The following is a 24427-nucleotide window of genomic DNA, read 5'->3' on the forward strand; positions in this document are numbered from 1 at the left end:
AATGTATTAAAATTTGGAACTTGAACGAATTAGAACTAAATGATACATTTTTTTTTTCTTTTTCTTAAAGAAATGATAAAATAATGAAACACTAAATTTGAACTAAAATTGAAGTTATTTTCCAACCCCTTGACACGAAGACGGTTAAAAATAAGGCTAGCAAAACAAGTCACAATAAGATAACACGACACGAGCACGACACAATTAATTGACACGAATCAACACGAATTGAACTACAAAATTAAATAAAATATATAAAATAAGTATTTTTACAAATTTTGTTTAATCATTTTCACATAAATAAACTGACAAGCATAAACTTCACGAGCTAATTTAGCTTTTTTGTGAGAACTATTTCATAAAATTCAACCAAATTAATCATTATATTGATTAATTAATTTTTGACATACCGATCAGAATGACAATTTTCATTAAATGGGTCATAAACAAGTAACACGACATGAACACGATTTTAAATGGATTGGCACGATAACACGAATTGCCAGCCCTATTCAAAGTAATACTATATGCATTACAGAGTTGAATCTGGCAAAAAGCCCAGAAAAAGAGCTCTTCTCTTATGTACATTGTACAGAATATTTAATGTTTCATCCATTCATCTTAGAGAGCATGTGGGAGATTCTGGGTCAGGGGTTTATCACCGGCCTCCTCTGCACCATTACTGCAAAATCATCAAAATCAAAGGAGATGAGAGGTTGTCGAGGAACAATGGAGGCTCTGCAAAGTTTATATAAAATCAAATGAATACCTTAGGTAGCTCAGAGCTGACATTCTGTAGAGGCAGGTGAAAACTAGTATATGCAAACCAATGGTGTAGAAAAATGCAAACGTTCGAGCATACCTGCAAGGGTATGCTTGATTAATATATTAAGCCCAGACAATTAATTTGAACAATAAGGTACGGAGTCCCAAATTCATGTCTCCTCTTGTGTAACGCCACTTATAAAAACTCCGCTGACTCTATTACTAAAACTAAACTATTTTCACTTCCGTTTATTTCTCAAGGGGCATTGCTCCAAGACACTTTCAGGTGTAAACATTTTGTGTGGTTAGTGTGCACAACATCACTATTAAAAAATAATAAGTAAGTCCGATATTAAATTCAACCACATAGAATGTCATATGTTGAGCACCTTTAGGGAACGTTTTGGTCCACATAGTGTCTAAAGCCTTGCTAATGGATAAAGAAATGAGACCCAAAACATTTATTTAAAGCCATTTAAATACTTTCACATTCCTGAAGGACACATGCCATAATCTATAATCATGAAATTTAGATACCGAGTCAAATTTAGAGGTTGGATATCTTAATGTTAATACATAGAATAAAGCAAAATATTTCACATGGAATTCAAAGACGAGATTCTGAATAGAAAACAGAATAATCTTACTTGTTGCCAAGAAGAAAACGACCACTGCTAAGTGTGATTCGATCCCTGATACCCAACTCCTTGTACCTTTGATCCCTTTCCTAGAAAGGAGAAAACAAAAAGTTTGGGTTAAACTCTTAGAGCATAAGAAAAGATTTGCATTCATGAAATTGAACTTGAATGAACATTTAATAAAGTGCATGTAAACACCGATTGAGGAAATAAACAGCAACAGTAATTAATAGATACTCAACCCGGTCTAGTAGTTTATTCTAAAAATGAACCTCTAGTCTGTAAGCATCAATTCCAGTGCTGATGTTAAACAGTCGTTAAAACCAATAAATTGGACAGAAATAATCGTACAAAACAATATGAAAAGCAGACCAATTATAACATCCATTTGAAAAGTTGGAGATAGGAAAGCCATAGAAAGGAAAACATTACGCATGTTCGTACTTGAATATGATAAAAACACCAGAAATCTCACAAGGATTTATAAATAAATAAAACCTTTTTAGAGAAAGCTGCAAAAGGATTTATGTCATCTTCATATATTTTCTTGTACTTCAATTCAACATCTGAACTGAATCCACTTTCAAGATCCTCCACATGCTGCTTATAAAAAACAATAGATAAATAAATAAATAACTCGACCCTAGCTTCATTGACCTTAAAGCATCATCTCAAGAGTCAAGACTCAAAGGCAGCATGGATATAAAAAGCACCTTCTTTGATCCTCTAGAAACTACTTTCTCGAGATTGTAATCCTGAACATAACGAATCTTTCCATAAAGTTTGACATTATCAGCTTTAGACCTTTCCAGCTCCGCTGTGAGCTGTCCTATCTTCTCCTTCAGCTGTCTTGTTTCCTAGAGCATTAAATAGAGCTAAGAAAAATCACAACAGTGAACTGTGATATTCCAAATAGAACAATATACAAAAATTAAAAAAGAAGGAAAAATTTACGAAGGTTGAATTTAATTCTTGCAAAAGATATCAAACCTCCTCTGTCTCACGCAAGCGGGCCCTAAATCGATCTCGTTGATTACAGATCACCTTGAGCATTGAGCTTTGATCTTGATCTGAGGAAACATGTTTTTGATCTGTGCTCTGTTTTGGAACAGGTTATTAGAAGACTAATAGAGAATAATCAAAAACAAAACAAAAATAGTTAAATACTGAAAGAAAAAGAAGAGACACTTAGGGAGTATTATAATTAGAGAGATTAAAGAGGGAGAAAATTAAAAAACACAAGAAGCTAGAGTAACCATCAATGCAGAACTATCTCCTAAATACTTTTCCATTGTGAATAAAATGGTAAAAGTCTCAACATCCATCAAATGGATTGATCTATACCTATGCTTATTACGGAAATACAAGTAAGGATTACACATGCCAGAACTCTCTTATAACATACCTCAGATAATTCAGTGCTCCTAGCCTCTGAAAGATCCCAATCATCAAATAGATTACTTCTTTGATCTTTGGAATTATAACCCTAAATCAAAAGTAAACAACAGACATTTTGGAAAACCAAAGTTAGCCAAAAGAATCTAAACTCATTCAAAGAAGAAGCCAAGAACACAAGCCAAAGTTTTCCCTTTTCATAATGCAAAAGTTTATTTGTGAAGGACCTTGTTCTCCCAGCATTGTTTACTTTTATTGATAAAGGTTCATTATTTTCTTGAAACAAATACATGAAAATATTTTAGCAAGAGTATCTACTTTTATAAATTATATTCAAACAATTGTGAAATTAACATGTGAATCAGACCACATATGAGCAATATCCAGATGAAGGCTAATATATTAACAACTCTAAACTCCAAGTATAAAGCACTGCCAAATAATACAATTTTTTATTAAAAATGCATCCAATGTATCAAGTAATAACAGAGCCGCTCTGGGAAATTTTAGAATTCATTAAACCAAACCTTCAATATATCATCCTCCAATTTCTGTATTAACTTCTGTTGTTCGTTAACCTTCGCAGTCAGTTCAGCTATCGTGCCTTCAGCTGTTTCCAACAATGATGTTTTCTCTGAAAATTTGATCTGGAAGCAGCAAAATGATAGGAACTTCCTGTCAAAACAGATCAAATAGTAGCCAAACACAGAGAAATAGGAAGAAAAAAATCTGTTTGTATTCAACCTTCTGGAATTCGAGAGCCAGGGTCTCTCCCAAAACTGGTTACAATCACTAATTTCTCCACCCCCCAACTAACCCCTTATTCAAATACTCTAGCCCCCACTGTAAACCGTGCACCCCTCTCCCATACAATACCAGCCCAAATAACCAACTCCTAGCCACTTTTCGTGCTCACCTCACTTTTCCCTCTCCTAGTGTACACGTAGGTAATAGGAGGCCTATCAATACCACTGCCCAAAGTCTCACCTTGTCCACAAGGTGGAAAGTAGGGTACTGCTGCTTAATGACATCAGAATCTTCCCAAGTTGTTTCGAATTCCGGCAGTCCCATCCAGCTAATCAGCACTTGAGGTTGTTGTTTCTGCGTTCCTGGGCGAACATCAAGGACCTGGTCCAGTTCTAAGGTCCATTCCAGCTCTGCCGAGAGATCCTTTGGAAGAGCAGTAGCCGCCTGCTGCGGACCAATGGCTGCTCGAAGCATGGACACATGGAACACGCAGTATATGTGCGAATGTGGTGGCAATTGAAGCTTGTAAGTTGTTGTACATATGCGAGCTAACACCCGGAAAGGACCAAAAAAGCGAGGACTGAGTTTCTCATTCTTATGTTTAGCTACAGATCGTTGACGGTATGATCGAAGCTTCACATACACCAAATCCCCTATCGAAAACTGCACCTCTCTCCTGTTCTTGTCGACCTAGGCCTTCATTTTCTGTTGGGCTCGGTGGAGATTCATTTTTAACAGCTCCAAAATGTCATCTCTGGATTGCAGCGTCTGTTCTACAGCTAATACCTTTGTGCTAGCTGCCTCAAAGCGCAATAATGGTGGAGGCGCCATAAACAGCCTTGAATGGTGTCATCCCCGCCAACGAATGGAACGAGGTGTTGTACCAATACTCAGCCCAAGAAAGCCATCGTGCCCATTGGGACGGTTTAGTACTCACAAAACAGCGCAAGTACATCTCAAGGCAGCGATTCACCACTTGTTTGGCCATCCAATTGAGGATGATACGCTGAACTTTGCTTCAGATTTGTCCACTGCAAACGAAACAACTCCTTCCAAAATAAACTCAGAAATTTTATCCCGATCCGACACAATCGATCTTGGAGTCCCACGGAGTCTAACCACCTCTCGCACAAACACCTCTGCCACAGTGGTAGCTGAAAATGGGTGACGCAAAGCAATGAAATGGCCATACTTGGAAAGACGATCTACTACTACCAATATCGAATCAAATCCATTGGATTGAGGGAGTCCTTCAATGAAATCCATGAAAATATCTTCCCAAACTTGACTAGGAACCGGTAAAGGTTGTAACAAACCCGCTGGAGATTGTGCCAAGTATTTGTTCTGCTGACAAACCGCACACTCAGCCACAAATTTCTGAACATCTCTCCGCATACCAAACCAATGTAAATCAGCCGCCACCCTTTGCAAAGTCTTGAACACTCCGGAATGTCCCCTAACATTGTTGCAGTGACAAAATAAGTGGAATAAATGGGGAAGATGATGGTATAACCAACCTGCCTTTGAATTTTAAACACCCTTGGCTGTAAGTGTAGCCGTTGTTTGCTTAGCCCAATTGAACTTCTTCTTTGATAATTTGGATAGCAACGGATCAGCTACCACATGATCTTGCAAGTTGGGAATAGAAACCACCGTAGGAGCCGAAATTGCCACTAACTCAGCCCCTTGATACATTCTCGATAAGGCATCAACCGCCTTATTTTCCGACCCCGGCCTAAACTGAATATCGAAGCCATATCCCAGCAGCTTTGTGAGCCATTTTTGGTGTTCCGAAGCTACCAACCGCTGTTCCAAAAGATACTTAAGGCTTCATTGGTCAGTGCAGGCCATAAACTTCCTACCTAAAAGGTATGGATGCCATTTCTACACTACGAGCACAATGGCCATGAGCTCCCTTTCGTAAACTGACTTAGTACGGGCTCGAGACGATAGAACTTGACTGAAATACGCTATTGGCCATTGTTGCTGCATAAGGGCAACACCCAAGCCATGACTTGAAGCGTCTACTTCTACAATAAATGGAGCAGAAAAATCAGGTAGCGCCAGAACCGGCACCTTGCACATCGCTGACTTAAGGTTCTCAAAGGCTTCTTGATTCCAGGCGTCCTTACGCAGCTAATTTGTTAGTGAACATGCTATCGATCCATAACCCTTGACAAACTTGCGGTAGTACCCCGTAAGGCCAAGGAATCCTCGCAATTCTCTGAGTGATTTCGGAACAGGTCATTTCTCCCTTGCCTCTATTTTGCTGGGGTCTGCAGCCACACCTTCAGCCGAAATAACATGGCCTAAATACTCCACCCGAGACTAAGCAAATAGGCAATTTTTTGCGTTGGCGTACAGCTTGTGCTGCTGTAACCGGTGTAAAACTGACTCCAAATGGCCCCTGTGAGCTTCAAGCAAAGAGCTATACACTTGCACAAAAAATCTCTAAATACCTCAGTCATGAGTGCTTGGAATATGGATGGTACGTTTGTGAGGCCAAAGGGCATAACCATGAATTCATAATGCCCTTCTTGAGTTCAAAAAGCCGTCTTCTCAACATCCTTCAAGGCCACTCGAATCTAATGATATACCGACTTGAGATCCAACTTTGAGAAAATAGTGGCTCTGTGTAACTCATCCAAAAGCTCATCAATCACTGGTTTAGGAAATTTGTCAGCCACCGTCTCCCGATTCAATGCCCGATAATCAACACAAAACCTCCAACTCCCATCTTTCTTTTTTACCAGCAAAACCGGGCTTGAAAATGGACTTGTACTCAGCCTCACTATACCTGATTGCAACATCTCTTCAACCAGCCGCTCAATCTCATCCTTTTGGACTTGAGCATAGCGATATGGTCTCACCGATACTGGACCTGCCCCTTCCCGAAGGGTAATAGTGTGCTCTCTAACTCTCGGAAGAGGTAACCCCGATGGCATCTCAAAAACTAACCCATGTTAGTGTAATAATTCTGAAATGACTCATGGAATCTGCTCATTCGAAGAAGTCAATTCCATGGACAGTGGGCTGAGTTGAACCCAGTAGTCGTGTCCCTCTTGTTGGATTGCACGAATCATCATTTTCAACGAAATTTGTGATTTACACAAGGTTGAGTCACCTGGTAGAGATACCCAAGCACCTGCAACTTCAAACCGCATTGTCATCGAGCGCCAATTAACTTGTATATTAACTAGTGTTTCCAGCCATTTTATACCCAAAATAACATCTGCACCTCCCAAATCTAGAGGCAAAAAATCTGTGACCACTTGTAAGGTGCCCAAATCCAAGTTCACTTGAGAGCAATACCCTCTGTCCTCACCTTACTACCTGTACCCAGCAGCACTCCATAACAGGTTGTGGCTATAATAGGCAATTTGGCTGCCTTGACTACCTCCATTGACACGAAATTATGTGTAGCCCCACTGTCTGTGAGGACCGTCACCTGTTGCTGCCCCATCTACCCTGCTAGCTTCATGGTGTGAGCTGATGAAATACCCACTAATGAATTCAGAGATAACGTCGCTAACGTCTCCTCCGTAAGGCCGTCCATTCACGAATCTGGGGATAATGATGGAGAATCGACACTAGTAATTGCCTCCTCTTCGTCCATCATTAACATCACTTGGAGAGATTTCTACTCACATTCATGCCCCCTATGAAATTTCTTATCGCACTTAAAACAAACACCCCGAGCCTTCTTGTCTTGGTATTCTACTTTTGTAAGTCGTTTGGTGAACGGTGGATTCGTCAGAAGAGAAGGTTTCGTAGCTGCCAAACTCTACTGAGATGTGCTCATCGGCATTGTCGACAACGCCGTAGACGAACCCTTGGCTGAGAAAGGAGTATACGCTGGTCGCGGACTGGAGATTGGGCTGGGTATATTTTTCAGGCCTAGAACTGGTGGTTTAGGGCCCTTATGCAGCAGCTGGTGACTCTCATCCACTCTCTGGGCCCTCTCCATTATCTGGGCCAAGCCCATTGGCTGTAAAATGTGCATAGCCCCTTTTATATCCTCCTTCAAGCCCTTCACAAAACTTCCTTCGAGTATATGCTCCAGCACACCTGAAACTGTTGACGCCAAGGCCTCCCACTTCACACGATACTCCATTGTTGTTTCTTGGGTCACCAATAACCACTCCTCCGCCGTTGACCCCACTGGCACCGTTCAGAATCGCAGCAGCAACAAGGTCTTTAAGGCCATCCAAGAAGTAATTGGATGCCTCTGGTTTTCCCATTGAAACCAGGATAACGCATCCCCTTCCAGCCCAATAATTGTGGCTTCAAGCACGTGTGCTTCGGACAGACGACTCAAAAGAAAATACCTCTCCACCCGAAAAATCCAGCCACCCAGGTTGTCACCGAAGAAGAGCAGCAGCTCCATTCTGGGTGGTCGATAGTCATGACCGTAGCTATGGTCGTTGTAAGGCCATGGATCTCCCGTCTGCGATTGTTGGTGTTGAGGTGGTCGAGGCTGTCGATTGAGGAGCTGAAGTCGATGACACTTCTGCGTCTTCAGCCTTCCGTTGCCGATCGTTGCTGGTGGCCGTGGGTTCTGCACGTGGTTGTCCCAATGCTTGAATGAATTGAGTCATATGACCCACGATAAAATCCATCTTCTTCTGCATAGTAGCAAACTCAGATTTCAGAGTATCCACTTCTTGCGGCAAAGGTTGAAAATCTGATCTGACCCCCCATCAACTTAGATTTGAAACCCAGTTGCAGGTTCTCCAACCTCTCATCAATGTCTTCCAACAGATTATCCTTCTTTGGTGCCATGGATAGTACTGGCTATGGTACCAATTTGATAGGAACTTCCAGTCAAAACAGATCAAATAGTAGCCAAACACAGAGAAATAGGAAGAAAAAAATCTATTTGTATTCAACCTCCTGGAATTCGAGAGCCAGGTCCAAAAACTGGTTACAGTCACTAATTTCTCCACACCCCCCTCACTAACCCCTTATTCAAATACTCTTAGCCCTCACTGTAAACCGTGCACCCCTCTTCCATACAATACCAGCCCAAATAACTAACTCCTAGCCACTTTTGGTGCTCACCTCACTTTCCCTCTCCTAGTGTACACGTAGGTAATAGGAGGCCTATCACAAAATAAGTGTGAATAAACCCATAAGATGCATAAAAATTAACAAGTTACGTCCAAACTAGCCCCTACAGGTTTCCATCAAGAGTATTTCAATTTCCAACCACTAGGAAGATTGATTGTTTGTAGTCTGCTTAGATACATTCATCTATGTATACATGCAATTTGAGGAAGATAAAATACAAGATATAGCATGTGAAGCACCAATGGACTTCATACCTTCATCTGTGTAATTTCATGTTCCATTTTCCTGTTTTTATCAAGAAGAAGAGACTCCATTTTGCTCATTTCTTCTCCGCTAGTAGCAACTTCCCAATCTTCTGCCTCAATTGAATTATAACCCACTGCCTGGTTAAATAACAATTTTGTGTTAAACAGGGATCGAGGCTGAAAACATTGTTGAGTTGACACAAAGCATGAGTAATGTTGAGATCTCCATGCATGAAACAAGAAGAAAAAAAAACCAGTCACAAGGAAAAAAATATGTAGATTACATAAGAATTAAAATCAAATAATATACATTCATTATGACATAGCAGACAATTTTATGCTTTTTTTTAATATATCAACATGACCTTACACTATGAATTTCCTTTACGGACTACTCATGGGAATGGTTCTCATTTCAGAGTTGTGAAAATTTATAACATTACGAAAATACCACTGAATAGCTAAGTTAACTATCATTATTTTCTCATGAATTACTTTTAAAAGCTCCACATTGCACCACACCATCAACAATTACGTTAAACATAGATATGCCAAACTTCTCTAAGGCTAATAATAATCATCAATCGACATCTTAAGAAAGTGAAGAATAGATGATAATACCTGCAAAATCTTCACTTTTTTACGTAAATCATCAACCAATTTTTCTGTTGGCCTTGCCTGAATCTCTTTCTTCATCTCCTCAAGGGCTACTTCCTGTATTCATAAGCAAAGACAAAATAAATTAAGACACACAAATAAATCAAAGCAAGTGACTTGTATATAGATGAGCATTGCAAGATAGCTTTGTGAATAGGAATCAATGAAGTTATTTAAAAAAGTAAATGACTGCACAAAACATCAAGATGAGAAAAGAGAGTTATAAAGACCTGTAAAACATAATTTTAATCAACAATATGATATGCCAATACAAAAGAACATAGGACTCTATCATTGTCCAAATCAACCAAGCCCTTTTCATGTAAGGCAGGTGCTAGCAAATATAAAGTTTTTTTAAAAAAAAAAAAAACCTTAAGGCTCCAGTAACCATTCCTATATCCTTGGGAAAGGATAAACACAAAGTAGAATCTCTCTCCTTCCCACAAAAACTTAAACTAGAAAAAACTAACTTATCAGCCAGCTTGTCATAGTATAACTAAGCAAACACACAATAAACTAATTAAGTGGAGCTTCAGAACCAGGCAGCTGGTTCTTTGTACAACATGTCTTAGATTTGCTAGGAACCTTGATAAATTTTGTCAATACTACCAATCACACTTGCACTAATGCATTAGCAAGAGTGTCCTAAAATTTGATACTAAATGAAAGAAATCACGAGGAAAACACTAATTGGTAAAAGAAAACAATAATAACAAGAGGGCTCAATAGTATAATTCTATGTAGAAGCTCAACCAGGAATTTACAGAATCGTGCTAACTTCACAGAGGATAGTACCCACACCACGTTTCTCAAATTTAAGTACGCAAGACCTAAGGAAGATAACCCAGCCGCCAGGGGGGTGGGGTCTACCATGATTATCATAATGCAATTCAAGAGTTATTTTGATTTCATATACTAAGTAAAACCAAAGCAGTATACCTTTTCATGAAGCAGGGAATTCAATCTTTTGATATCATTAATGTGTTCTTCTCGCTCATTTGACAAGGTAGTTTCAATATTGTGAAGTTCCATGTTGAGCTCAGAAATGATTTTCTCTTTTGCTATCAATGAATTCTCAAGGATGGTATTTGAATCTATATCATCACTAAAAGCACAAGAACCAAACATAAGTCAAAAACAATAACTCACACACACAGTACTTATGATACAAATGTCAGAGAATAAGATGATGATACTGGACACATTACTTAATAAATGAATAATATAAGCCCACCTTTTTTTATCAGTGTCTTCATTTGCTGACTGCAACTGGGTCCGTAGAATTCCCTGCAATTTGAATTCGTAAAAGATTGGGGCATCAAATATCAAGACATAATTCAAAAAGTCAAAAATAAGAAGAAAAATCAACAATATTTGCCAAGCTGAGCAGGATAACATAGTTATGTGACAGAAATTTACACCAATGTTTTTGGTAGAAAATGAAAAACACGAAACCAAAGAAAGAAAACAGACAACTATTTTAGAAGCAAAAACACAGTTTCAGCAATTAAAAACATCATGGCTAGTGTGGCTAATTAGAATTAAAAATAAATACAGTTTCCTAGCATATTAGTCTAGCATTATTGAGTAAAATCTTAAATCAAAATTAATTTGCATGTCAATTATCTAAACCAACTACACACACGCACAGTTGTGAAACACACCTTTTCCCTCTCAAGACTAAGAAGCCGAGTCTGTGCCCGTTCAACTTCATCCATTAGAAGATTGACCTCCGATTGCTTTGCTGCCCTATCTTCATCTGAATTTATTGAAGAATGTGTGAGATGAAAGCAGATGTTTTTTTCTAGCAGTTAGATGAGGCAAAAATTAAACTTTGAACCACAAGTACTTCACAAAATCATTAAAGATAAAAGATGATTAGCATATAACCTGATTGAGCACGAAGCTCAAACATTTGGCTTTGTGCAAGTTCATGCAACTTCTGCATATTGGAAACACTCTCTTTAGCTTGTCGTAATTGATCTTGCAACAACTGCTCTCTGTATAAACGGTTAGTAAATCATGGTACTCAAAAATTAGAAAATTAATAGAGAAAGACATCAAAGATATGAGAGATCTACATAAAGACATAGCAACCCTCAATCATTAAACATGGATGTTTCAGTATTTAATATTCTTCTGTATTTTTAAGTTTTAAAAATATATAAATTGCTTATGAATATGAGTAAAAACAATGCAGGTTTACACACACCAAATAAAAAAAGGAAAAAAAAATATATCATTTGATTACCTATCTTTCAGGACCTCAAGTGTTTTTTGGTTCTCCTCTGCCAAGCTTCTTTGCTTAATCTCCACAATCTCCTTCACTTTTTCTTCCATCTGAAAAAATGTACCAACATGTCTGTATTAAAATGGAAGGGTCTATAAATTGCTCGGCCTCGTCATAATTTGTTTCTTTATTTTCTGATGAAGTTTTTGCCAAAAAAAAAAAAAAAAGCTGTCAACCAAATCATGAGTAGAACTCACATAACAATTCTTCATATACAAGAACATCAAAAATACAGTTGAAGGAAAAGGGGCATAAAATCATTTATTTGTAGCTCTACTTCAAATAGCTCACCTGCTGTTCTAACTGGCGGTTACGCTCCTCAAGTCTTCTTATTGTTGCCTGCTGATTCTTCAAATGAGTTGCTTCGGTCCTGAATTCTTCAAGCTCAACTTTCATTTTCCTGTTCTCCAATTCTAATTCGGACAACTTCATATCTTGCTCCTGCACAGGATTTGAGGCAAATGTGACACTGCAGAAACAAACATACAAAACACAGCATGCACACAGAAAAGCTCCTGTAACCTAAGTACCACCTACATTAAATGATATGTAGACTATCACAAAGTTCACATTTCATCCATTTGTACAAATCAACAATAGAGACTTTCTGGTTGCTCAAATAAGACTGCAAGTTGATCTCAAATTAGACACCGATTCCCCCATATCTATGCTTGATTCCTCTATTGCTCATCTTAGCAAAATTTCATGCAAGTATCATATTAGGCACAAAACAGTCAAGTTGCAGAAAGCTATGATAGGAGTTAGGATGATGCCATCATGAATAAATAAACTGCCTTTGCTAATTACCAAAATTGAAGCAAGAGACAGATATGGATCTGGAGCCTCATAAATTTTTTGATAGATGTTAAGAAATGCATTCTCTGCAAACTTTGCTCTTTTAGTGAGATTGTCAACTTCTTCTTGGAAACCCTTGAGTAAAGGGCTAAACAAACTAAACTTGTCATCTGGTGAAGCTTTCTTAAACTCTGCACAGAATCATAATGTAAATAATATAAATATAATATATATATATAAATGACACAAGTAATATAAGGTAAAACAACTTAACAAAAAGTACGCCGACCAGAAAAATTTGAGTTCTCACCATTACCTCATAACCAATAAAAACGCAGTTAAAGAAAATTCTAAATTAAATTTTATTGTCTTCTATTCCTTTCACCAATTAGAAAATTCAGAGATCAATCACTCCGGTTGTTCGAGTGAAGATCAATCATATACCTTTAGTGCTTTCCGCAAGCTTCCGCCTGTTTTTCTGGCTATTTTCCTGATTGTCAGCGATTTTAACGCCTTGCTCATCCAACACATATCTTTCTTTCTCCAAATCGAACTCTGTAAAAAGAACGTATACACATAATTGTAGTGAATTATTACAAAGATAAAACAACGTACAAGAAGGATTTCCAACTTTCTTCGTAAAAGATGAATTATGATATCTATTAAACCACCCCGAACCACAAGACATTGTTGATTCGAAATAAATTTAACTTGATCAGAATGCTACATTGACAAAAGGAAAGAACAAGATAATGGATATTATATTTGTTCAAACCTCAACTTCAGACATCGCTTTCTCAAAAAAAAAAAAAAAAAAACTCACCTCAACTTCAGATTAATTAAACTATAATAATTGGAAAATCGTTCTCATTTTCATCTACTTTTTCCGATTCTCGCGCTTGTATTCAAATCGAACTACTTCAATTTTAACTCCAAATATTTCTAAGGAATAATTTGTCTTACGGTAACAAATTCGAGTGAAGAATCAGAAGCATTTCCACAAAATTATAACAAATTTATCGAGAAAATGTAATTTTGCAAAGCAAATGAATCTGAATACCTTTCCAGAAATTGGTGACGGCGGAGATGGGAGAAGTGGAGGAGGTATACTTGTCTCGGTCTGATCCAGGTTGAGGATTCTCCATATTCGCAAACCCGATGCCCGGATCTCTCTATCTTTGTCTAGAAACGGCTTGTCGTTTGCCAGCTCCCGATCACTCACACTCCGTCGAATTGTCAGTTAAATGAATCTGATGGGTTTTAATCTAATCGAATTGGGATAAGTTGAAAATTGAAAATTAGCCTTATAGGAGTTAACTAAAACTAGAAAACATAACCGATTATTAAAAAATATACATATTTTAAAATATTCTTTTTATTTTTGTTTTTTTTGAGATTATAAGATAGGAATTGATTTTAACACTAGTAAAACATGCATTTTATTTGCACACATGAGAGTGTCTTTACCATAATTTTTTTCACAATGGTGTTTATTGTATAGCAAACATCTTGTAGGTTTTTGAAAAATTCTGAATAATTAAAATGTCGAAAATAAAATTCAAAAAGCTTATTGTGCGTAAGCTTTTATTTTTTTTTATTATTATTATTGTACGCTTTGCGTAAATTTTTTATAAAAAGTTGAAATTATATATAAGAAAATTAATGTTTGGTATAAGACTTTTGGCCGATTACCCGTTTGAACCCTTTATTTTTAAAAATTAACTTTTAGATCTCATATATTTGTCAAAATGTTAAATATATGAATGGATAGGTCCATTATTTGAACATTGTATTTTAGTCAATTACCCGTTTTGACCTTTTATTTTTAAAAATTAACCTTTGCACCATGTATTTATTGAAAAAGTTCAAAATTCTTTATAAAAAATAAATTATATATATAATTTATGTTTTCTGTAAGGGTGAACCTTGTATTTTAGTCAATTACCCGTTGGGACCTTTATTTTAAAAAATGAACTTGTGGACCTCAAGTTTTGTCAAAATGTTAAAAATAAAAATAAATAAATCGGTTATTTGAACATTATATTTTGATCGATGACTCGTTTTGACTCTTTATTTTTAAAAATTAACCTTTGGACCATGCATTTATTCAAAGTGTTAAAAAAAATTATAAAAGGTAAATTATATAATTTATGTTTTCTATAATGGTTCACACCATTTTTAACTTTGTATTTTAGCCAATTACCTATTCTGACTCTTTATTTTTTAAAATTAACTTGTAGACATTGTGTTTTGTCAAAATGTTGATTACCCGTTTGAGTCTTTTATTGTTAAAAATTAACATTTAGATATCTTATTTTGTCAAAAGGTTAAAAATACAAATAGTTAAATTATTTGTTTATTTATTATTATTATATATAGATCATTTTAATTGACATCTATTATTATTATTATTAAAATAAAAATGATAAAAACAGAAAATCATTAGAGTTTCTTCCTTAATTAATTAATAGTCATAAATTAGAAAAGTAAAATAAAAAATGAGAAAAGTTCATGATTATTTATATTTATAATTTAATTAAACAATTGTCGTAATTAAATATCTAATCAAATTTGAATTCAATTTAAAAAATGTGAAAAAAGAAGAACATAGAAAAGGTACTTTTGAGCAATTTTAGAGTGTCACATCACATAAATATATTAGAAAATATACTAACTTTCACATAATTTTTTATAATAATTTTAAATATATATATTTAGGGTAATTTTATATTTGTTTGATAAAAATTATAATTTGAATTTATACATTTTGTAATTCAACTATATATATTTAACGTAATTCTACATTTGTTTTGATTAATTTTATAATTTGTATAATGTGAGTGGGAAATTTATACCTTTTGTAATTCCTCCATTTTTTTAAGTTATGTTCTAATAGTAAAATTGTATAAAAAGTATCTAATTAATCAATTATTTGTTTCTTTTTCCTTTCATGAAATTAATAGAATGTATAATATCATTTGAAAAAGCAAGATATGTGAAAAAATTAAGCTAACAAACAATATTAACATCAATTGTCGTAATTATATACTTTTTAATTCATAATATGTTCCTTGTTTCTAAAAAAGATTTTTTGTACTTCACATCAACCTCCACTTCTTTTGTTGCTGTTGGAATGTCCACTAAATTACAATATAGAAAACAAGTATTGTAACGCCTTGGGTAGCCAAGACCGTTACCCTGTGTGTTTACAAAGGTGCAAGACTTGCTAATCAAGTCATTTAGTCAGAGTACCACGACCTGAACATAATGTCAGCTTGCGCCCAGGAGGCTATGCTTTATATCCATCTCCAGCTCGTGCCTTAATGTTTCATATTCATCAGCTCGTGTTATCACCTGGGGACTCGCACTGCCTTTGCAGCGGAGATGTCAACTTGTAGATCCTTTAATATTGTTCTTAGCTGGCCAGCTGTGCTCAAGCTGCATAAAAGACCCGGGCTGAATATTAGGGCGTACATTTTCCCCCCAAGTCCCTGCCCGTGTCTTATGACGTCATCCTCTGACTGACATTGTGGGGACTTTTAAACTTCTGTTGTGATTATCCAAATTTGTTCATTACTCGAGTACTGGACACGTGGAATGTCGTGATTGGCGTCTGTTCGGGTTTCAAGGATTGCATTAAATGGCCTGACCACCTTTTTACCGCCGTTTAATCTTTCGAAACATGACCCTCGTATCTCGCATTAGCTTGATCAAACGGTCCACGTTTCTTTATGCCTATTACGTATAAATAGTGCTGGCAATTTTCAGTGTTCATCACCTTTCATTCGAAACTTTTCCTTATTTTCTCTCTTCTGAACTTCAAAAACCTTTCTTCCTTTTCTAATAAAACCCCAGAAATCTGCCACCAAAACCTTCAGAAACTCAGTCATCAAGGATCTCTCCAGGAACTTTCCTTCTACGTTGCTCATTCCTTTCATCGAAGAATACACTGTAAGTTTTCTGCTTTACTGGAACTTTTCTTTTAATGGTTTTTGTGTGTTTCTCTTCTTTCTTTATCATGCTAATCTGTACTTCACCGTCATTAGCATTAGGTTGTTTCCAGACGTTCTTGGTACGTAGGTTTCAGTTTAGTTTTATTGAGTAGGTTCTAAAATATACCTAGGATTGTGATGCTCATAAAATGGGTAAACCTTTGGGTGATTCCTGGGAAATTTTTTTTTCTATATATATATTTTTTTAGAAAATATCTATTCGGCATGTAGAAGATGAAAGGTTTTTAGGGCTCGACATTAGGTTGCTTAGGGGCTACGCTTCTTGGGCAATTTTGATCTAAACTGCTTCCCCAGGAGGAAACTGGCCTGATTCTCTGACACACGGATCCCTAAACATCAGGGGTTTGTTGGGTTACCTAGGTGTGTAGTATAGATAACACGTGGTACCACATCGCGGATTGAAATTACGTCAGCTCATGCGTTAGAATCCTCAGCCTTTCTTTGTTATTTATTGCTTGTATAAAAATTCTACATCGCCCACTAAGAGTTCCATCATTCTTGTTCGATAGGCAGGCTAATGGCACCCAAGAAAAGCGCATCCAAAAAGAATGTGGCTGGCTCCTCGTCCCAACAAATCCACAAGGGAAAGGAGGTCGCCCCCGATTCCCCCATTCCTCAATTCGGCCCCGTGGTGGAGAAGGAGGTCGCGGTCGGACCTGACGCATTTTTCGAGGCCGAGAGGATAGTCTCCAAAATAACGACCCAAGGAAGGGTCAACAAGATCATGTTGTCCCACAACATCGAGGTTGGGACGGGCGTTCTCATCATCTGACCTCCCTTCGAGCAATGCACCACTCCATGACGATTTCGCGGCCTAGAGTGATAAGCACCTAAAGGTCGGGGCCTTCCTTCCCCTCGACCAGTATTTTTTCGACTCAACTATGTGTAGTTGGTGCCGTTCCAGCTCCCCCCGAACTCGTATCAGTTGTTAGCAGGGCTGAAGTACCTTTTCTTGAAGCATGAGTGGGAGGTCCCCACCCCTGCAGACATTCTCTACTTCTTCTGCCTCAAGGCCAGCCCGGATCAACAGGGATGAGGCGACGGGTTCTACTATCTGACCTGGTTCCCGAACTCACCCGCAGTCATCGAGCTGCCAGCCACCCCAACGACTTTAAAGACCTGTTCTTTTATGTTGAATGGGTTTCGCAACTGCGAACACCGATATTTTAACCGTCCTCATAAGTCTTCTTTCCTTTCCGAGCTCGCTTAATTAATTTTTTCGTACTTAGTCTTCTCGCGTATATACTGACTGGAGTTACAACCATTTTTGCGAGGACTGCCAAATCTGTGACCCTTGGTGGTCAATACGACACTCTGGCGGGGCTTTCGTCCAGAGAGAAGGATTACCGCCAGCTCGTGTTTGATGACACGATGTTGGCGTGTAAGTTGATTGCTGAAGGCCAGACTCTAGCCTTGAGGAGGACTCGGGCTAACCACCCGGTCGTCTGCGAGCTAGCGTCCATCCCCGAAGGGGGCGCTGAGGCCGATGACGATGAAGAACAAGAAGAGGCCGAGGTGCCACTTGTGCGAAAGAGGCGAGCTCCCAAGGCCGCTCGGGACCCAGACGTGGAATGAGCTTTGTCGAGGGCAGCAGCCGGCCCCTCTGGCCAAGGTAACCCGTACCCCTTTAGGGACGTAGATAAGGATGTTGCTGACGTTAGGTTAGTTAGGTTTAACCCAAACCAGCTCGTGCACCGCCACCCCCATGACCCCGACCGCAACATAACCATGCTCCAGTGTGTGGATCACTTAGTGGTTTGCCACGACATGGGCCATCCTAAGGGAACTATAGTTGTAGATAACACCCTCTCCTTTAGGTCGGCCCTTTTCGAAGAGTACGGGACCAACCTTAGGTCGTGGCCTTCCCTTCTCCAAGGTGTCGTTGCCCCTGGGCTTAGGCAATATGTGGAAGACTCCAGCCCCGAGGTAGAACTCGAGCTTGAGCCTCCCCTGACCCAAGAAGTTATAGACTTAGTTCCTCTTCTCCTATAGTGGTTCCAAGGTCGGAGGTCGTGGCAGTAGACTCCTCCTCTAGCTCGGAGGGTAGGACTTTTTGTTATATCCTACACATGCATACATACTTTGTGGATTGAAGGATTTGTACACATACTTACGTACCTCCCTTTCTTTACAGTAGGACCGAGCAGGATTTCCCTTCTTGAAAAGTCCACGAGTCGATATTATTACTGTATCTCTCTCTATATTTTGACAGAGTATTTGTATTACACAGAGAAAACCCAAACCCTTTTCTATCCAAGGTCTTGGTATTTATAGAAGAACCATCCCAGGATAGGTGTAGGGGGGTCATCACATGAATATCCATCCTATTTGTGACCTGTCTTGCACAAATGGTGAATATTACAATATATATTAAGGTATGGTCTAATCATTAGGTAAAATTGATCATGGGTTGTCTGGCATAATCGGACATGTGATGTTTAATCATGCACGTTTATGTTACGTGTCTGAGAATTCAGGGATAACATACATGTAGTGTCTGACCACGCACGTTTATGAATAACGTATCCAGGTTTATAAATACTCCTGGATATGGCAGATTGTCAGAGTACCACGAACTGAACATAACATCAGCTTGCGCCTAGGAGGTTATGCTTTATATCCATCTCCAGCTTGTGCCTTAATGTTTCGTATTCATCAGCTCGTGTTATCACTTGGGGACTCACACTGCCTTCGCAGCGGAGATGTCAACTTGTAGATCCTTTCGTACTGTTCTTAGCTGGCCAACTGTGCTCGAGCTGCATAAAAGACCCGAGCTGAATATTAGGGCATACAAATACCAATGAGGGGCAAAACGCTAATTTTCACCCATCTCATTAGTAGATCATCTATAGAGGATTGAATGATGGTTATGGTTATAACAATGGATAACGTATTTACATTTGGTGTAAAGCGTTCTATGAATTCAATAGCGCAATTCTGAGTCTCTAGTGGAGTCATGAGGAATTAATAAGGTAGTGAGATTATTTGTTATAAATAAACTCACGGTAACTTATTGGAGCTTGAGTTTATGGATCCATGGTCTTATCAAAATGAATCTAGCAGTCTTGAATAATTAATTTAATTATTAATTATAAAAATATCATATTGACTAGGTCAATAAAAATAAATAATGTTAAATTAGTTATTGATATTTTGTGAGAAAATAAATAGAAGAAACTTTGAGGTTTTTATTGCAAAGTCTCAAAAAGAGAGTATTATAGTCAATTGGGATAATTTTGTTAATATTGATAGATTGATATTAATATTACTAAAATGAATTAAATAAAGGTCAAAATTATAATTGGTTAATTTTGACAAGTATTTAATTAATTATAATAATTAAATAATTAAATTAAAATGGGAAACTAAAGCCTATTTTATGTCCTAGCTAATTGCCTATATATACTAGTGTTATAGAATGCATTAGGGTAAATGAATTTGACAAGGTAAAAATTAACTTATAATAGTCTATACCAAGTTGTTCACTCTCTCTTAGTTTTCTCTCTAGGATTTCTCTTCTCACACTACTAGAAATATAGGTTTTTACTTCGTTTTTTACACAGAATATAAAAAAAAACTGAAGTAAAAGCCTTTTAATGAGTTTTTATTTCGCTTTTGGGAATGGTAGTACATAAAAATAGGCTACTACTTTGGTTTCTTAAAAAAACGAAGTTAAAATAGAAAATAGACAATGACCATGTTTGGTTTGCACATTATATTAGGACTTTCCACTTCGGTTTTTATGAAAAAGCCGAAGTGAAAAGTGGAGCAAAGCAAACGCGACCCTGAAGGGTATTAAAACCCTTTTACTTCAGTTCTTAGATAAAAACCAAAGTAGTCTACTTCGGTTTTTATCTAAGAACCGAAGTAAAAGGGTTTTAATACCCTTAATATCTAGCTCCAGCCTCATTCATTTTTCTGAAGCAAAAATCTCAAACGCCAAACCCAGAAAACCTCCATTGTTGTCGTACTCCCACGAGGGTTTCACTAAATATACCATTTTTTTAATGTTTTTTTACCATTTGAAACCATTTTTCTTACATAAAAACAGAAATATCACTTCCATTTTTATTTTTGAGGGAGAAAATAAAGACTTTGAGTGTGGGTATTTTTAGGGTTCGAAAATGGGTATTGTTATTGGACTTTGACTGGTTTTCTTACATTAATATATAATATGTGTTCTTGAGCTTCAAAAAAGGTATGAATCACTAAATCTTTATTTGTATGATTTTTTTATTTTCTATATTATTTTCAGATTTTTTTCTTAAAGATATATTGTGTTTATTATATATAGGTTTTAGAGTTGCTAGTATTGATTTAGAGGTTATTTTGAGCATCAAAGAAGGTTTGTTACCTTAAAACTTTGTTTGTCTTAATTTTTTTTTTATATTATTCCGAATTTAATACATATGTTTTACTATATTTGTGTTATATTTATTTATTTATTTTGTTATTTTATATAATGTTATTATATATATTAGTAAAATTTAAAAATTGTTGTGACTTGCTATTTAAATCTTTAAATATAGATTCAATGGGTAATGTTATTGCCAATGTTAGAACTTGAAATGTTTGGATTATTAGTGGCATTTGTTTTTTATTTTCTATAACTAGCAAGCTTGATATGTTGTTTGATGATTATGTAACTAGTTTAATTAATTATGTAAATGATTTTTATTTGTTTTTGTTTAAGCTTTTTAGTAGGGTAGTTGTAACGCCCTACTACCTTAGAACCGTTACTAAGTGAGTTTAAAATGTGCAATTAGCTCGCTAAACGAGGTTTTTGGAACAAAAGTGTGACTAAGCAAACGTCAAGGCTTTAATCTTTAAAAATACCCTAATTCATTGAAAATCTCAAGTGTCTAACATTTGGGATCCCAAAATACAGTTTATAAAATATTTACAACTCAAAAATGGGTTTACAGATAATTAACTATCAAAATCACAGTTTAATACAACCATTTCTCAAAATGCCCCCAACCAAAGCAGTCGGGCAGGCCAAACATGTATGCGCCGCTTCATGCTCTCCGTACTCATGGCTGGTCGACTTTTTTTTTGCCCTTACCTGCAACACAGAGCACCCGTGAGCCGAAGCCCGGCAAGAAAACTCATACAGCACATAACATATGCATATTATATAATCAACATATCAGATAATCCACAGATAAGCAGATAGGCCATCAGACTAAATAAATACGGCCATGCCGTCCCAAAAGCGTTACCAAAGCCTGGGGTCTCGGTTCTCACCATAAGGATATCCCATGTATCCATTGGGGTCTCACCCTAACAATAAGCATTCCATGTGCTAAGTGTTATTTCCGGCCCCACTGCCGTTCTCGGCCCTTCGCCGTTCTCGGCTCCTTGCCGTTCCCGGCTCCTTTGCCGTTCATTCTATTATAATCACATATAGCATAACTCAAACAACATTCAAGCATATAATAATTCAGTCAAGGCTACACCCTAACATGTAATACAATCTAGGGCTGTGCCCTGCAACAACACTATGGGCCCATGCCCTGCTCTACGGGTACTACAGTTTTCTTACCTGTGTCCCGAGCCTCTCAATGCATCAAAGTCACGAGCACGGTCCTCTATCCCGAGCCTCTCTGAAAACCTAGTCACAACACATATAAAACACTCTTTAATACTAACCAATCCAAAACCACTTCCCGGGATCAATCCCATACTCTCGAGACCTCCAATTTCCCAAAGCAACACAACGGAAACATCCCCCGAGCCCCCGGAACAAATGCCCAAAAATGCAAAATTTCCCTATCCTGAAAATAGCCTAGCACCGCGGCACTACCCTTTGAGGGCTGCGGCGCCCAGAAAGTCCCCCAACTCCTGATGCAGCCTTGCGCCGCGGCACCAAAGAACAGGGCCGCAGCGCCCCTTCGCGAACCCAGAATTCTGGGTTTTCCCCGAGCCAAAACACCTCCAATTCAACCCAAACACAAAACTAAACCCCAAAATCAATTTAAAACCCCAAATGAACCATTTAACAACCTATAAACACTAACAACAAGGTCACACACACAATCACACCCATAATCCACACTTTGGTTTCAAATTTCAGCAACTTAAACCATAGCTTTTAAAACTTAAACCAAGGCTTGTAAAATGTAAACCATGCCTCAATATTCTTAAACCACACCAGAAACGAAAATTAAAAAATGCTTAGAACCCTTACCTCAATCAAGAATTCAACTTTGAACACTCTCCAATCCCAGCTTCAAGCCAATTCCTCTTGATTACCAAGCTGAAATCCCATGCAAACCAGCCACATCTATCTTTCAATTTTCATACTTACTTTCCAGAAATCAAGCTTAGAACTTAAACAAAATAGAGTCAAGTCCTTACCTCTGAACAATCTTGGTTATGATCAACTTTAATTGCCTCAAACCACTTTATTCTCCTCCTAGGTCTCCCAATTTCAGCTCTCTTCTCCTTTTCCTTTCCTTCTAGTTTTTCTTCCAATTTCAGCAAGAACAAAAATATGCCTAAGTGTTAAAACGTGAATCATCTTTTCCCTCAACTGAAGGTTTCTATATTCTGCCAAAAGGCCATTTTACCCCTCCATGTAATTCCTTTCCTAACTAAACCTCAAGGGCATTTTTGACATTTCACCTTTCTTACAAATCTACCATTTTCTCATCTAAAATTGTTACTCTCAATAGTTACCAAGGGTCACTCAAGTTACTCAATTACCATTAACCATAACTCACAAACTCAAATCGTTAAATTCCCAAAATACCCCTAGGCTCCTCCCGAGCCGGGTATTTAATCCCGTTGTGACTTTTAAACTAATTAGCTCCCTAGGACCGTCTCGGCACGTGCATCACAATAATATCACCACACACACGTGGTATTAATCATATTACACAATTATTACATCTATGCCCTCAACGGGCTAAAATTACCAATTTACCCCTAACAAACAAACGGGGCCCACATGCATATTTATTCCACCTAAACATGCATTCTAATCACATATTCATTTAAACTCATATATTAACATGTTAATTCATTTATTGCCCTCCAGACACGCTAATCAAGCTCCTAAACCTTATTAGCAACTTGGGGTGTTACAGTTGTTGATTTAGTTGCCAATTTGGTATTGATTTTGGGTGACTTCAAGAGTAATATTGGAGGTGAGTAATTTTTAAATTTTATTTATTACTATTGCAATATTTATTTATAAAATTAGAGTTAAATCATGCATGTTTACTTTAGTGAAGTAGGTTCTGGGAAATTTGTTGTTGGCGGTGATATAAGGATGGAATTATGTGTGTCGATTTTGTGTTTGTTTGTATTGAATTTATAGATAATTATAAAATTGGGATATGCTACAAAAACAAAGGAAACTTTGCCAATTTTTTTTTATAGATTTTATTAATTGTTTTCTTTTTCCAATTTGCACACAACGTCTATATATTCTGTGTGTTATTTACAGATTTTAAAATTTTGGGAGATGTTAAAATGCAGTTGTTATGCTGTCGAAATTTTGTTAAACTTGAGAAAATTTAATAATTAAACTTCAATTATGTTGGATGTCCTATAAAAAAGAACTAGGAGTGGAGGATGTAGAAGGATATGAAATTTGGATAAGAGCGCGAGAAACGAAGAAGAATTTGGACAAAAAATTGAAGAAAGAGTTGTAAGTTTTTTAAAATAAAGTAGGAAATCCTTTTAAGTGTTGTCATAAGTTACTAATTTGATTTATCATTGGTTTGTTCCGCAGAATGAACTAAATGACAAAGTTACTAGTAGCCAAATTGTCACCAATGGTTGGGAGGACATCTTGCCAATCCA

General features: G+C 37.2%; 1 protein-coding gene across 2 annotated transcripts; it reads right to left on the bottom strand.

Moving 5' to 3' along the window:
• Positions 1–407: 407 nt before the first annotated feature.
• On the bottom strand, positions 408–13864 carry LOC133830876 (protein CASP). 2 transcript variants are annotated; one of them, XM_062260969.1, is made up of 19 exons: positions 13663–13862; positions 13047–13157; positions 12615–12793; positions 12099–12248; positions 11769–11857; positions 11408–11517; positions 11182–11276; positions 10752–10804; positions 10457–10622; positions 9482–9574; positions 8870–8998; positions 3326–3445; positions 2809–2889; positions 2394–2501; positions 2117–2260; positions 1902–2003; positions 1413–1492; positions 770–862; positions 408–682 (listed from the first exon to the last, which is right to left on the bottom strand). In XM_062260969.1, exons 1-19 carry the CDS (start codon positions 13745–13747, stop codon positions 622–624), a joined length of 2049 nt encoding a protein of 682 aa, XP_062116953.1. In that variant the 5' UTR covers positions 13748–13862; the 3' UTR covers positions 408–621. The 2 variants fall into 2 exon arrangements, with proteins under 2 accessions (XP_062116953.1, XP_062116954.1); XM_062260970.1 differs by lacking the exon at positions 1902–2003 and having other exon boundaries at positions 13663–13864.
• Between the last annotated feature and the right edge of the window lie 10563 nt (positions 13865–24427).

Source organism: Humulus lupulus, chromosome 4 (genome assembly GCF_963169125.1).
Source record: "Humulus lupulus chromosome 4, drHumLupu1.1, whole genome shotgun sequence".
Taxonomy (NCBI): Eukaryota; Viridiplantae; Streptophyta; class Magnoliopsida; order Rosales; family Cannabaceae; genus Humulus; species Humulus lupulus.